At 36.4% G+C, this 15,019-nt stretch overlaps 1 protein-coding gene across 1 annotated transcript; it reads left to right on the top strand.

Annotated features, from left to right (window-relative positions):
• The first annotated feature begins 9,060 nt into the window (after nucleotides 1-9,060).
• LOC105059728 (bZIP transcription factor 27) lies at nucleotides 9,061-9,987 on the top strand. Its single transcript, XM_019855419.2, has 3 exons — nucleotides 9,061-9,567; nucleotides 9,724-9,801; nucleotides 9,916-9,987. Exons 1-3 carry the CDS (start codon nucleotides 9,160-9,162, stop codon nucleotides 9,985-9,987), a joined length of 558 nt encoding a protein of 185 aa, XP_019710978.1. The 5' UTR covers nucleotides 9,061-9,159.
• The last annotated feature ends 5,032 nt before the right edge of the window (nucleotides 9,988-15,019 follow it).

Here is a 15,019-nt window from a genome sequence, read left to right as displayed (position 1 = left end):
TTTTGCATATAGTAGGTTCAGACTCAGTTTTTGGAACTTTGATGGTCTGAATTGTGTGATTTATTTGGTTTGCTGGTGGGACTTGAATAATCACCAAGCACTGTGGATTCTAAATTCATTTATTTGATTTCAGGTTCTTCTTTGATATTTTATTGAAACTGAATGCACAATATTTTTGCTAGCGAATTCTGGTTCACTTTGGAAGGGACTTTTGGTTCACTATGGATATCTCACCGGTTGCTATCTGGGTTGATACCGAAGGGTCATTTCATTGCAGTTCTTGGTTTGCTTGCTCCATGTGTGCATGCATCTATAGGCCTTTGAAATTACAAATTCAAGACCTGGGGTTAGGTACTGTTAGATGACCGGATGTGGAGATTATCGCCGTATCTCCTGCAAGCTCTGTATATGCTTGCCATCGAAGAAACTATGTTGTAACTACAGCAAAGCCAAAAATATCGATGTAACGCTTTTTCTTTCCTTTTATCTTTCTAAGATTTTAGTAGGTATGTTTGGCAAAATTCTGCAGTCAATCAATCTACGTTCTTCAGCTGTAGTTTGGTCAAGGGCCCCCGGCTGCAGGCTCGTGCTATGTTACAGGTTTTAGTTGGGGGATGGAGTGATATCTAAGCAAGCAAGCTGCATGCTGTGACATTTCATAATCTTGAAATTGGAGTCGATTTATAATTTTTTTTTTCATTTTATTGTAGTGATACAGATCCATTTTCCTACGTTGCCATAAAACAGGTGGGTGGATTAGTGCTGATAACTGATGGGATATCCCTCGTCGTGCATGAATAAAGTGTAGTTAAGACCTGAGTGGACGGTGCTGTTTCGAGCTTTATCTGAGGACACTTGACGGGACCTGTTTTGCGGGCTGGTCAGGGCATCCACAACCCACGAGAACACTCGGGTTGTTTGTTTTGAATACGTGTTATAAGAGCAAAAAGTTTAAACGTCAAAATATCAATAGAAGGAAAAGGGAGAAAAGAGAAATTTTTTTTTTTTTTTTTGGTAAGAAAAGGGAGAAAAGAGAATTGAGGGTAATCAAATAAACAAGAAATTATCAATAGAACATGAATATGCGGAGGTGATGGCATGGGGGAGGATGGAGGTACGATAAGAATAATGTCTTGCATTCACTTCCTACTCAAGCTAGTGATTTGGCCAAACATGGGTAAATATATCCTTAGCCAAACATGGGTAAATATATGCTTAGTTTTGCAGCAGGTGATAGGTTGCAATGGTTGTAATAAAATGTATCATGGTAAAATGGGAACAAAGGCAAAGAGTTTCCAAGCCCAAATAATTGCAATTGTCATGCTGGGCGTATACCATGGGTGGTGTAAAAAATTCGATGTAGAGTATATCATTTTATGTAATTAGTCCACGTAATCATCATTTTTCAATACATATTTAATATCTATAGTTCTATGTTTTCATTTAAAATTTTTGTATAACAAAAATATTTTTATTTTTTGAAAAAAATTATGACATCCTGTGACATATTATAATTTTTTATACGCAGAATGTTATAACATGATCCAAAAAATTATAACATCCCATGGTATATTATGACACCCTACATCAAATTATGACTTTCTATATGTAGGATGTTATAATATGATCTAGAATGTCATAATATGAAAGGCGTATTTGTCCAATCACTTTCCAACACGTATTTAATATCTGTAATTTTAATTTTTTGTTTGAAGATTTTGATTGATGAAAATATTTTTGTTCTTTGAAAAAAATTATAATATCCTATGACATATTATGACATCTTACGTCAAAATTATAACTTTCTGCATGCAGGATGTCATAATATGGACATAAGATATTATATTTTTTAGTAAAAAATAAAAATATTTTCATCATTCAAAATATTTAAATAAAAAAATAAAATTATAAATATTAAATATATATGAGAAAGTAATGATTATATGAATCAATCATATAAGGTGATGTATTTCATCTTAAAATTTTTACCCCGTCTGCCTGCGGTGTACAGAGAATTTTTCTTGGTGAAAGAAAAAAAGAGAGGCGGGGGAGGGTTGGAGGGAGCATGTGGCCAAGGCACCAAATTTTATTGCTGGTACTGGTGCTGTTCCAAATTTTATTTATCCCAAGTGATGTCCACCGGGACCACCACCAAGTCCTGCGGGCCTTTGTGTCACTTTTTTTTTTCTTTCCCATATTGTTCTGAACAGGAGTGCCTAAACTTAGGATTTTGCCACTGATTGAACTACCGTCTCTTTCGGAATGATGCTGATGTATGTCGATTTATCTAATTTTGATGCTGGATATGTTCAAGGAAACATCAATTCCACGTGCCTCGTATATCATCTTATTTTCTAGCTAAGCTATTGGTTTTTCCCGATACCAGTGAGCCCCATCTTGATAGAATATCCCTGTAGGAATTCTAGCTTCCCCAACTTTTCCAATTCCGTCCCAAAAAAAAAAGATGCCTTCTCCTCCCTTTTCTTGCCATTTGCTAGCTCACAAGGGGCGTAGCATCTCTGAAAGGTGAGAGGCAGGACCAAAAGAGAGGATGTACTCTGTGCCTGCCGCCAGTAGTCTACAAAATGGGAAAGCTGGGAGCATCAGGTGAAGAGAGTATGTCCCATGGACGTCGCTATCCAGCCAGAAGGGTAACGTGTGGGTAGGCCACCCCTCATTTCAGCCAGTGAAATGGGAATAGTACGGAGACAGTAGCATACCCGCCAAACTCTTTTGCTTTTCTTCGGCACCATTCCTCGGCCACGGCCAGCGCTGTTTGCAACACCTGTGACGTGGGTTACCGTTGCCGTCCAAAACCTTAGGCGATCTAGCGAAGATAGGTTGGAGCCAGGCCACATGATATGATATTTGACCTACAAGAAAAAGAAACAATCAGAGGTTTGCTGAAACATGTGTAGTGGGGAATCCTTTGATGCTTAAATTAGACACAATTTCGATGGAATAAAGGAGATACGAGAATAAAAGTAATGAGGTAAGAACCAGATTAAAATCCTCTTACCTGAGGTTCTCTGGCTTAGTTTATATAGAGAGGAGGGTTGCATCCTTTCTTATCTAATGTGCCGAGATTGTATCAAGTTGTAACTATCCATACTATTTGTTTAGAGGTTCACTCGGCCGGCCGTTTGATTCTACATGCCATGTATCGCGACGTTTGCACCAGAGACTTCACCAAGCCAAGAAAGCCCTCGGCTTTGAAAGAGTATCCACAACTTCTCGGTAGAACACAAAGGATGATTCAGTGTATAATGCTCGCATCATTATGGGATCTGGGAAGGGTCAGACGTAAGCAACAATATTATTCTAATATATATAGAGAGGTTGTTTTCATGTTTTGAATACTATGACTTCCATAGCCGTTTGGAGTGGGACAGAGGAAGACCCCCGACTTGAAACACCGATATAAATACGTAACAGAGCACCTCCTTGTCATCCGGCCGCCTCCAGGCTTCCAAAGGTCTGTCCAACCCATTGGAGTTTCTCATCAAATAACAAGCAAAAATTGCATGACCTCCTCAGTCTGGCATTTATTCAAAGTAGATCTGAAATACCCAACAAAAAAAAAAAAAAATCCGAAATGAGGCGTCCAAACAATTTGATTTGCTTCTGCGGTGCAGTTTTGATCTTGAACAAGACTATCAGGCTTCCAAGCATGAATGAGGAGGTTGGGAAATCTCTCCTTATTTGAGGCCCCGTTGTTCACCTATCCAACCAGAAACCGGCAAAGCGGACGGACTTGAGCGCATTCTTGAAGGCCGTTACCACACCAAGGACTTGCCACCAAGACAAGTTCTCCCTTCTTGACGTCAAATGAGGGAATCGTCTATAACAGCTATTCAAATTAGCATCTTTCATGGCAGCTCCACACTAGCTTTCAGCGGCCAAAGCCGCTTGTCAAGCATAGTGTTACTGGTGATCTTCCGAACGCTGATGTGGACTGCTTTCATCGATCTACAAGACAATAAATAAGGCTTGAGAATTCACCAAAGCTTTGCTCTGATTCGGCCCTCTGATGGTCGAGTTAGAAAAGAAATATTTTATGTGGAAATGAAGGAGGAATGTGAGAGCCAAAAGTCTCCTGTACTTTGGGATTGATTGGTTTCTTTTCATGGAGGTTCCTGGTCTCTTGGGGTCTATTTATAGCTAAAGGGTATGGAATCCTTGAAGGTCATATTCTAACTGCTTGGAATTATATTGTAACCATTGGAGATTCCACTGTAATCCCATGAGATCCGATTGTAACCATCTGAGATGTGCTTAAGGCTGCAAATAGGTCGGGTCGACCCGTGATCTGATCCAGCCTGACATATTTAGACCTGATCCAAAGTATTTTAAAAGACCTGCAGGGCCGGATCGGATTCTAAAATTAGACCTATTCCATATTCCGAATCGGATCTGAATTTACTAAATTCGATCCAATTCGATCCGAATTCAGTATTAACTCCAACATGTAAGCTACAGAACAAATAAAGTGGGATTAGAATTCTAAATGTTCTTGTAGTATTATTATTCTTCATAATGTTTTACTCAATTTGATTGAAAGATTTTGATAAATTACATATAAATTAATAATCAAAATAAAGTAATATTTATTTTTTTTGTCATAAATTTCATATATATTGATTTATCATATGAACAAGACCCGATCAGAATTTGGATCCAAGCCAGATCCAAAATTTTTAGATTGGAACCGGATTATACATAAACCTGACCCGACCCAAATGATCTAATGGGGCAGACTTTTTGATTATGGACCCGATCCTATTCGATCCAGTTTTTAATTGGGGTGGATCTGGGTCCAACATTAGGATCCGATCAAGGGATTGGATCGGATTGGGATTACTGATGATCCGATCCGATCCATTTGCAACCCTAGGTCATATGCTGAACAGCCTAAGTTCGTGCAATACTAACAGTGGAATATATTATAACCATTTGGGGTGATCCGATCCGACCCAACCCATTTGCACCCCTAGGTCATATGCTAAACAGCCTAAGTTCATGCAATACTAATAGTGGAATATATTATAACCATTTGGATGAGTGGGTGCTAGACATAATCCACAATCCATGTCTCTATTATTGTTGAGAGCTTAAGTCGGCTTGATGCCGAAGTGAGTAGTTGTCTAGCCGAGCTGGAAAACTCAACTTCAGAGGTTAGTTGCTTGTGTTCTACTTGGTTTGACTATCTAAACTGGAGCTTAATTGAGTCTAATCATATCGAGGAGTTGTCAGAGTTGCCACATTAGTTGTGACATAATAAAATCTGATCATGCTGCATCACTATACCCATCCAATGCAACATTACATACCATATAATTCGGATCCCTCAACTTCCCAATGCCTAAACCACCCTGCTCATGAGTCCTGAAAACTTAGTACCAAGCAAGCAAAAATATAGTGTTGCCATCAAATTGCTCCGTCCCTAGAAACATAGTGTCTATTCTATTAAAGAACTTTTTCTGGCATCAAAAAGATATAAAATACAGCGTTAAGAAGAAGATCACTGGTGGCGTTAATATCCGGCCAACCTCTTTCCATTCGCCCCCCAGTCGCGCAAGGAAAAGCCCAAACTTTAATACTGCAATTAAGAATTTCTGCCAGTACACCCCACACTCACCCCCTCTCCTAATCACTATCAATAAGCTTTTTTTTAACAAAATTAAACCTTTGATCTTTAGTTAATGATGCTTTTAAGCATCGCTAACTAACGACGCTTTTTTCAGTGTGGCAAACTCCGTGGATACTGGTCTACCACATGGCTAGTCTTTAACGATACTTAAAAGCATCATTGAGTGAGGATGTGCAGTAGTTAATGTAGTGTTAATTAGAGTCTTAAAAACCCAAAGCTTCTTTGAAAATATTTCTTTATGCCCTTGTAAGGTGTAAACTTGTAATAGCAGATATATCCTTGTAAACTGTTTTTGCAAATGGTTTATGCCCCTCCAGTTGGTCTCTATTCATGAACATTAAAATGGATATTGTTAGGTACAAAATGTCAATATATGTGTTGGTGCAGAATTCCATCGATACTGAAAAAGCTGGAGTCGAGAGGATTGTGGTCATCATCGGAACCTGTAAAGAAAGTCTAAATCGGAGTTGGGGGTGCTCCGATAAGATCCTCCGACGCTCAAGTCAGTACTCTGCTTCAACAGAAATAGAGCACTCGAATGAGATTTTAACAGAGTTTCGAGATAGGGTTTAGAACTTAGAGGAGAACGTATCTGGAGGGGTCTCTTTTATAGATGGGGGAGCGCAACCGCTTGACAGCGACGTCCGTAACAAATATTTTAACAACAAATTAAAACACCTAATGTAAGAAATTTGTAACACCATATGTGACATATTTTGGTCCTCCTGTAGTTGGTAGCTCCAATGAAAACAAAAATTTTGGACAACAGCGATTCAGCAGTAGTTATCCTTTTGGTTACTCAGACGGACCAGAAATTAAAAGCAATTGCCGAAGAGAGTTAAACCATCCATATATGTATGTCAGTGCAATAGTGAAAGAACAGACGATTTAACTAATTGGGTTGCTGTACAAGATATAACTTTATTTCCAAGGAGGACTGCAGTGCAATGCAGGACAAACTTGGTGATTTGTGTTTGATCCGTGATATAAATGAAGTAGCTTGTGGGACACTTTATCACACCCCGATCTCGAGGCCTAAGCCGGACGCATGACAGATGGCCACATGCACATCTTTAGAGTTTGATCCATAGAACATACAAAATTTACCTTTTTATTCATACACATTTACATCATTTCAAATTTTAGGCAACGGTAGATAATCAATGATCAACTTGACATAATTATTTTAAAAAAATTTATGATCTCAAAATTTTATATATTAATATTTAAATAATTTTTAAAATAAAATTAATTTAATTTCTTCTATATTCTAAGCTCCTCAGCTCGATCCCAAGCACTAACTATTTCGCTGTATTTGAAAAAATAGAAAAGTGACAATGAGCTTTCTAAGTCCAGTAAGTTACTAGAATCTTTAGTTTAATTAAATATTTTATACATACAATATAATTTTTTTAGATTGCATGATTTTTCATAAAATATATCAACGTATATATGAAGTATATTATATTTATCAATACCGATCAAAAATATGCATTTGGCCAAAATAAATTTCTAAAACAATCATTAGTCAATCATCCACTCTTGCTCTCCTAGTCCCTCTTGACTATGGATATGATTGGTTCGTGGTTAGCCCCAAAAGAGACTAGACCTTGAATATAATATGCCATCCGTCGGTCATATGGTAATAATCGCTCTACTGGAGGTTCGAAAGAAAAACTAGCTCTAATATCATATGAAAAAACATGCTCTCAATAGTATATACCAGCGGTCAATTTTGTTCGAAAGAAAAACTAGTTCTTGATTATAACACACCGTTAATCGGCATACATTAGTGATTGTCCCATTGGAGATTCGAAAAGAGACTAGATCCTAAATCTATATGATTGTAGTCGGACCAGAAAATAATAGAACTGACAAGTAACACAAGAATATAGTTCATATGCAAATATATCAACTAAATTCAATTTGACAGTTCGCAAGCACTTTCATATAAAGCATATAAGGTTCTTAATTTAGACAAATGATCATAGCGTTAGGTAAATTTAGAGATCAAATTATATGCATAGTAAAGCATACTAGGGGAGAGATAACCAATAAATTTTCATCCTAGAATTTTGTGAAACTTCACCAATCAAGAATATTAACTAAAATCTAACATAAATAAATATCCCATTAGAGTTCTAAGTAGTACACAATTTGATTATCTTATAGTAAGTTCTAGGCTATATCATCAAATTCAATCTAACATCCAAGGGTCTCGACCAATCATAGGATCTAATAATTATCAAATTTGATATTTCGATGGAGTTCATGGTTATCTATACATAAAGGATTCAGTCACGATCATGCCTCCAAGTTAAATGGATCTGAATTCCCACCTGCTTAAATTGAAAGCCCTAAATTAGATATAATTCACAATTGAAAAGACAATTAGAAAACTAGGTATGATTCGGGTAAATCAATAGAGATGAAAAGGTGAGAAAGACTCAATCTGGATTCTATCAAAGCTGTAGTTTCTCTCTTTTTCTTTCTCTCTCTTTTTCTTTCGCTCTTTCTCTTTCCTTCTTGTGCCAAAACAAGGTTCTTCCCGTGGCATAGAGGAATCGAAAGGAAAGGGTGGTGCATTGGAGGTAGTTGGATAGTGGTGGCACAGCTAAGATAGCCGGTGGTTAAAAATAGAAAGTAATTCCCCATTAGGGTAGTGGTGGCATAGAGAAATTGATTGTTCAAGTTATTGAATATGATCTATTATTTTTAAACCACTTATATACGAAAAATCATGTATTATGGAGATCCCGATATATGCATCAATGATAAAAAAAATAAATATAATTTAATATTATTTAAATTGTTTAATTTTTTGACCACTTCATGCATGGTTTTTTTTTTTTTTTTTTGGTGGGTGCGGGGATCTGAATTTGTTAAACTAATCTGAAAAAGATACATCCGTACAAATCAAAATAAAATATATAAAAAACTTAAAAGAATTTAAGATGCAACAATTCAGAAAGTAATTTTCCATTAGTCATATATGTTGTCATCCAATCAACTCTATTATTAATATCTATATAGATGTGTTTAACCTCATGGAAGAGAAGCAGTCATTCTCTGACAATGTAATATGTAAACCTTTTCAAAACACATGAGTCTGTCACAATGTCAGCATCACTTGAAAGTCCAGGATAGATTTGAGCTTGAGAGCAGCAGGATAGATTTGAGCTTGAGAGCTTGCTGCTATCCAGCACTGTACTTTAATCCAATTCAGACAGCCCAATAGGGAACCAAGTGGACGCGGGAGGGGAAAATAAAGCCCCACTCCTCCCCTCCTATTTCCAGCACTCTCCCCGTTCTGGAAGCTCGCACGACCTTTTTCTTCAGCCTCTCTCTCTCTCTCTCTCTGCGCGCGTATGTGGTCCTCAGAGCAAGTGCCCACCACCACCAGCAACAACAGTAGCAGCAATAATAGAGTGATCTCCACCACCTCCTCCTCTTCCACCAGCTCTTCTTCTTCTTCCCCTTCTATCCCACCCCAGAGTCCAAGGAGGAGCATGGAAGAAGTTTGGATGGATATCAGCCTCAGCACTCTCCACCAGGACCTGGAGGCCAAACCCACCTCCACCACCACCCCCTTCAGAGGCATCGTCCTCCAAGACTTCCTAGGTGGGGACTTCAATGATCCACCCCCTGTTTCGCCTCCTCTTAATGACCTTCCCCTTCCTCGCTTCACCGGCCTCAGCCTGAACTCTGGCCACCTCATGGTCCATCCCAACTCCACCAATTCCAATACCAATGGTACTGGTGCTTCCTCCGCTGGCCCCTTTGCCTACTGCTCCAAGAAGAGAGCATTAGAGCAGCAACCGGAAGCGAGCTTCGGCCATGGCAATGGCGCCGATCGACGGAAGAAGAGGATGATCAAAAACCGGGAGTCGGCGGCTCGTTCTCGAGCAAGAAAACAGGCACCACCTCTTGTCTCTCCTCCTCTTGTATTACTCTGTTTCTCTTTGTTGTTGTTTTCCTCATGGGTTGGCTACTCTTAGGTAGATAAGAAACGAGTTTGTCTAGTCTTGATCAAAGTTTTTTGATCTTTGAATTACTTTTGGGGTGGGGAACAGGCTTATACATATGAGCTGCAGCGCGAGGTTGCTCGTTTGCTAGATGAGAACAGAAAGCTGGAGAGAATGTTTGAGGAGGTCATTTCTAAGCATCCCATCTCCTCTTTCTCTCTCTCTCTTTCAGAATTTCTTTCCATTTTTTGATTACTTATTAGTTTTTTTTTTTTTTTTTTTGCTGGTGGCTATGTACAGTTACGTTTGGAGATGGAAGCTCAAGTACCTGCCAAGCGCACACTACAGAGGGCCTCAACAGCGCCATTTTGAGGGCAGAGAAAAGATAAAAAGGAAGAGTGGAATAGTACTGGAGAGTTTCTTCTAATGCCATGCTGCCTTTTGTTTCTGTCTCTGGCTCTCTCTCTCTCTTTGAAGTCTGAACAAAGTGAGCTTTTTTTTTTTTTTTTTTTGGATTGTGCTTGTGCAAATATTGAAAGCTCCTTCAAGAAGAACAGGACAGTCGGAATATCTCTAGGTCTGTGCATGCCTTATTGCCCACCCCACCCTCTCTCTCTCTCAAGCCATGTACATGCTCATAGCCCTAATGCACTATATTTCTCTGATTAATGAAAGCAGCAGCAGCTATGGAGGCAGGTTGCTGCTGCACATACATGAAGTGTATTTTGATTAATTTGGTACCCCGCCTCTTCTTCCATTGGAGGCTACTTTCAGTGCAGCAGCCAAGGTCAATTCCCAGGGACGACGCTCCTCTCTTTCAATATGAGAACATAGCTCCATGAACGGCCTCCTTGCCTTTTTTTTTTTTTTTTTCCTTTCTTCTTTTTTTTTTTAATTTTTTTATATGTATATCCTCCTAATATATAAAATTATATGAATATCTTTGTCGAATTACTATTTGCATGCATATCTTTTTTTTTCTTTATATTTACTAATATCATTAAGAAATAAATAATTTAAAATTAAAATAACTAAATTATCCTTAAGAGGTAGATATTAAAAAAATTATAAAAATATATATGTAAATAGTAACTTTGTAAGAATATTCATACAATTTCGTATATTTTGAAGAGTATAAATACAAAAAATTTATTAAAAAAATTATCAAAACTTGGATGAAACTTGTAAAGCCTTTCATAACTTGATTGAATCAGCAAGTGAAGGAAACAAGGACCTAGTCACATTGTTAATTTTTCTTTATTTAATATCGCAACTTGATCAAATTGAAGTATTGGATGATTATTTCGGTAATGCTATTCTTCCATTTGACATGATTGAGTCCATGATATCTATTTATTCTTTATTATTTTAAAAAAATTAAACAACATTAAATTTAAATTAATTTAAATGTCTAGATCATTAAAATATTTTTAGTGATTATAAATGGTCCATTGTTATTCGTTTGTTGAGATAGAAATAAAGGTATCAGAGTTTATTCCATAAAAATCGATGTCAACATGGGATCATGCGGCTTGATAATACTTGCCTTTTTTAGTTATCCTCCTTAATGAAAAGTGACTGAATTATCTTCATTGAAATTGACTTCTACCATTTGAACATCTGCTCTAAGGCCTGCTAGATTAATCTTGCAACTTATGTAATTTAGTAGTGGATGTGAATTTAACCCACATGTTCAAAGTTCAAGTTAAATCAAACAATTCCCAAGAGTAATCTAACAGTCTTTGGAGTAGATGCTCGTACGGCAAAAATCAACTTTACCAAAGATAATTTAATCACTCTTAACTGTGAAAGAGACCAGTATTATTATATCGCATGATTCTATGTTGACAATAATTGTTATAAGATAAATCATGATGCCTATATGAAATTCTTGCCTAAACAAATAAATAATAATTTATCATTTATAAATCACTAAAAAATATTTCACTGATCTTTAATTAATTTAAATTTAATATATTTTAATCTCCTAAAAATAATGAAGAATATATGGATGTCACAAATTCAATAATAATAATTAATATGAAAATCAAATGAGAGAGTATTATCAACATAATGATCCAATATTTTAACTTGATTGAGTTAAAAACTTAAATAAAGAAAAATTACTACCTAACTTAGCACTTTTTTTTTGACTTGCTGAATTTATTGAATCATAAATGATTTGACAACTCTTAACAAAATTTTGATCGTTTTTTAATAAATTTTTTGAATATATAAATTTTAAATAAATAGAATTGCATGTATACCCTCTTTTATGTGTGTGTATGTCTATCTATTAAGGATATTTTTATTATTTTAATTGTAAACCACTTGTTCCTTAATCATATATAAAAATTATAATATTGGAATATATAAATTTTTTAACCGTATCAGATGATATAGGTACATAAGTAAAAATATATTAAAAAAAAGCTATACATGCATAATAAATATTTTATGAGAATATATATTTATGAAGATATTAATATATTTTTATATATTTGAAATAATATTTATTTAAAAAAAAGAGAGAGAAAGAAGACAACTACCTTTCAACTTTTGGATATAGATCATGCCGTTTCTCGGCAAACAACGTGGAGCCAATTACCGCTGCTTCCTGGCACATGCCGAGCCAGGACGAGGCACGTCCCACTTGTTTGGGGCCCAAGCTTGTGCTGCAAAGCAAAATTCTTTGTGCACTAGTGTAGAAAATTCGATGTGGAATGCACCATCTCATCTGATTGGTTGGCATAGTTATCATTTTCCAACGTGCATTTAATGTTTGTAGATTAGATTTTTCATTTAAAAATTTTATATGATGAAAATGCTCTTGCTCTTTGAAAAAAATATGATATTCTATATTCATATTATGATATCCCGCATCCATAATATGTACAGAATATTATAATTTTTTTCTAAAAAATATGGATATTTTCATCGTTCAAAACTTTCAAACGAAAAAATCGGCTTGTAGACATTACATGCATTTGAAAGTGGTTGAACAAAAATATCTCTCTCATATTATGATATCCGAGGCTATATTATGACATTTTGGACTATTACGTCACAGAATATCATAATTTTTTTAAAAAATAGAGATATTATCGTCATACAAAATTTTTAAATTAAAAATTCGATCTGCAGGTATTAAATATATATTGAAAAATGATGACTATGTGGATCAATTGGATAAGATAATGCACTTCATGTCAGATTTTTTATACCGTCTGCAGTGCATAAAAAATTTTTCATGCTGCAAAAACACAATGCCCTGGATGAAGTTGGAAGTATGCATTAAAGGGGTAAAGTATTTGCAAAGGCTGAGAGGATGGAGTCACATATTTCCGAAAATACTTATCTGCTTGCTTATGTAGTTAGGACAAGAGAAAATGACCATGTGGCATAGAAGGGAAAAGAAGATTTGCTCCATCCAAAATTCATGATGGTGGAAGAAGTTGCATTTACAATCCTAAAAACAGCTAGATAAAATAAAAAATAATAAAAACATAAAATTAGCATGATATATCAAGGTATAACATGATGCATCCAAAATTCAGACTATTTCAATCAAGAAGCAAGAAGTTGACTAAAATAAACAGATTATAGGGATTAATACAAAAAAATTCTTGACAAGAGAAGCACATCACTATATTGAGAAAAGAAAATTTCCTCCTTCCATCTCTTTTCCTTCTTTCTCTCTCTTTGTTTTCTTTTTTTTTTATTTTTTATTTTTCTCTTCGAACAATAACCTCTGCAGTATGACTTTTATATTTTAGAATATGGTACCATCATGAACAGTTGCCACATCATCTATTTTGAATATAAAAACGCTCTCCTTCATCTCCACATACATCATGTATCTCACTAAAAGATATCAAAATATATATTTTTGGGATAAATAAGAGCTGTCCACATCCGATACAAGTGACGTGGTAGCTATCTATAATGATACAGCACTTTGCAATGTAAAAGTTGCACCATAGAGTCTTCAAAATTCTTTTCTTTTTTCCCTTCAACAAGGCTTCAATGAGTTGCGGAAGCCTTTCTGCACTTCACTTTCCTTTATAACAAGAGAAGAAATCACCTCCCCTAATGTGGAGCCCAAATCATAAACTGTGTGACTTAGACTCCACTTTTATGTTACACATCCTCTTCGGACTCATTTAAAGACGTGGCATGGAAGCCACTGACGTCCCAACGGTCACAACGTGGTGCAGGGAGATTCATCTCAGGAGAGGAGGAAGGAGAAGATGAGCGGAGATTGGAAACGGATTGAAATGCTAAGGGTAGGTAATCAGTGCGGAGATTGATGCGGGACTGAAAACAAGTGTTTTAAGCCAAATGGCCGGCCTGAGAGGGGTGGTTAAGTCAGTGGACAAGTGGATATAATTGTTTTAGGTATTAAAAGCATCGTTATAGAGTGGGTCAGTTGGGAAAAGAGAGGGGGAAGTAAGGAGGATAATACAGTTTATATATAAAGGTCTTTGGTCCTGGAAAGAGGGATAGGCATGCAAGGGTAGAGAATATGTTACATTAAAAGAAGGAAATGGTTTAGGGTGGCACACATGAAAAGTTCACTAAGCCCGTAATTATTTATTATGCAACTTCATAATCAACCAATTCCTCATGTTTGGAGGTAAATCGGATGAGTTGCACCATTCTGACTAATAAATATGATGACACATAATAAGCCTGCCTCTCATGAAACATTAAGATCCTATCCAAAAATTTGAGCATCTAGATGGATATGGATCTAAGAAGTACATAATCACCATAAAATTTCTCAAGCTATACAATATGGGACTATTATTTCTCAATTACAGGATGAGCGTACAATAATTGATAATGTGGAAGGTTTGGCTTCATATTGGTGATTTGGAACTAGAGTATTGTCATAAAATCTGGGAGAAAAAGGAGAAAAGAGGATAAACCCCGAATGGCCAATTTTTTCTCCACTAATTATCTCAGTTTTATTGGATTAAGAACCCCACGAGAAAGCAGCCTTTTTTAAATTAAATACCAATGAGGCCCAGTTTCCACAGTAATCATCGCATTGGTCCTCTCGTCATTACCAGCCCCTTGGGTTCGGCCACCCAGATACCAGTCGCCAAGCAGCACGTACGTACTCTCTTTTGCTCAGCCACGAAGCACTCGAAGCCCAATAGATACCAATGTTGGTGTTGTTTTATGCTCGCATCCTTTTTGATTTATATAAAGATGGTCCCCAAAAATCCATTCCTCGCACCCTGCTCATCGTATCAGCCATAGCTTCTGCTTCATTCTTATAGACAAGGAAATGATGATGACGACTTGTAGATTGAGATGTATTTGTGATGCTACTTTGTAATTTTTGTTTTGGGGAGGTATTTGACTGTTGATTTTATTTGAATGTGCTGTCTAAATT

Source organism: Elaeis guineensis, chromosome 16 (genome assembly GCF_000442705.2).
Source record: "Elaeis guineensis isolate ETL-2024a chromosome 16, EG11, whole genome shotgun sequence".
Taxonomy (NCBI): Eukaryota; Viridiplantae; Streptophyta; class Magnoliopsida; order Arecales; family Arecaceae; genus Elaeis; species Elaeis guineensis.
This window is presented reverse-complemented; position numbering and strand designations above follow the sequence as displayed.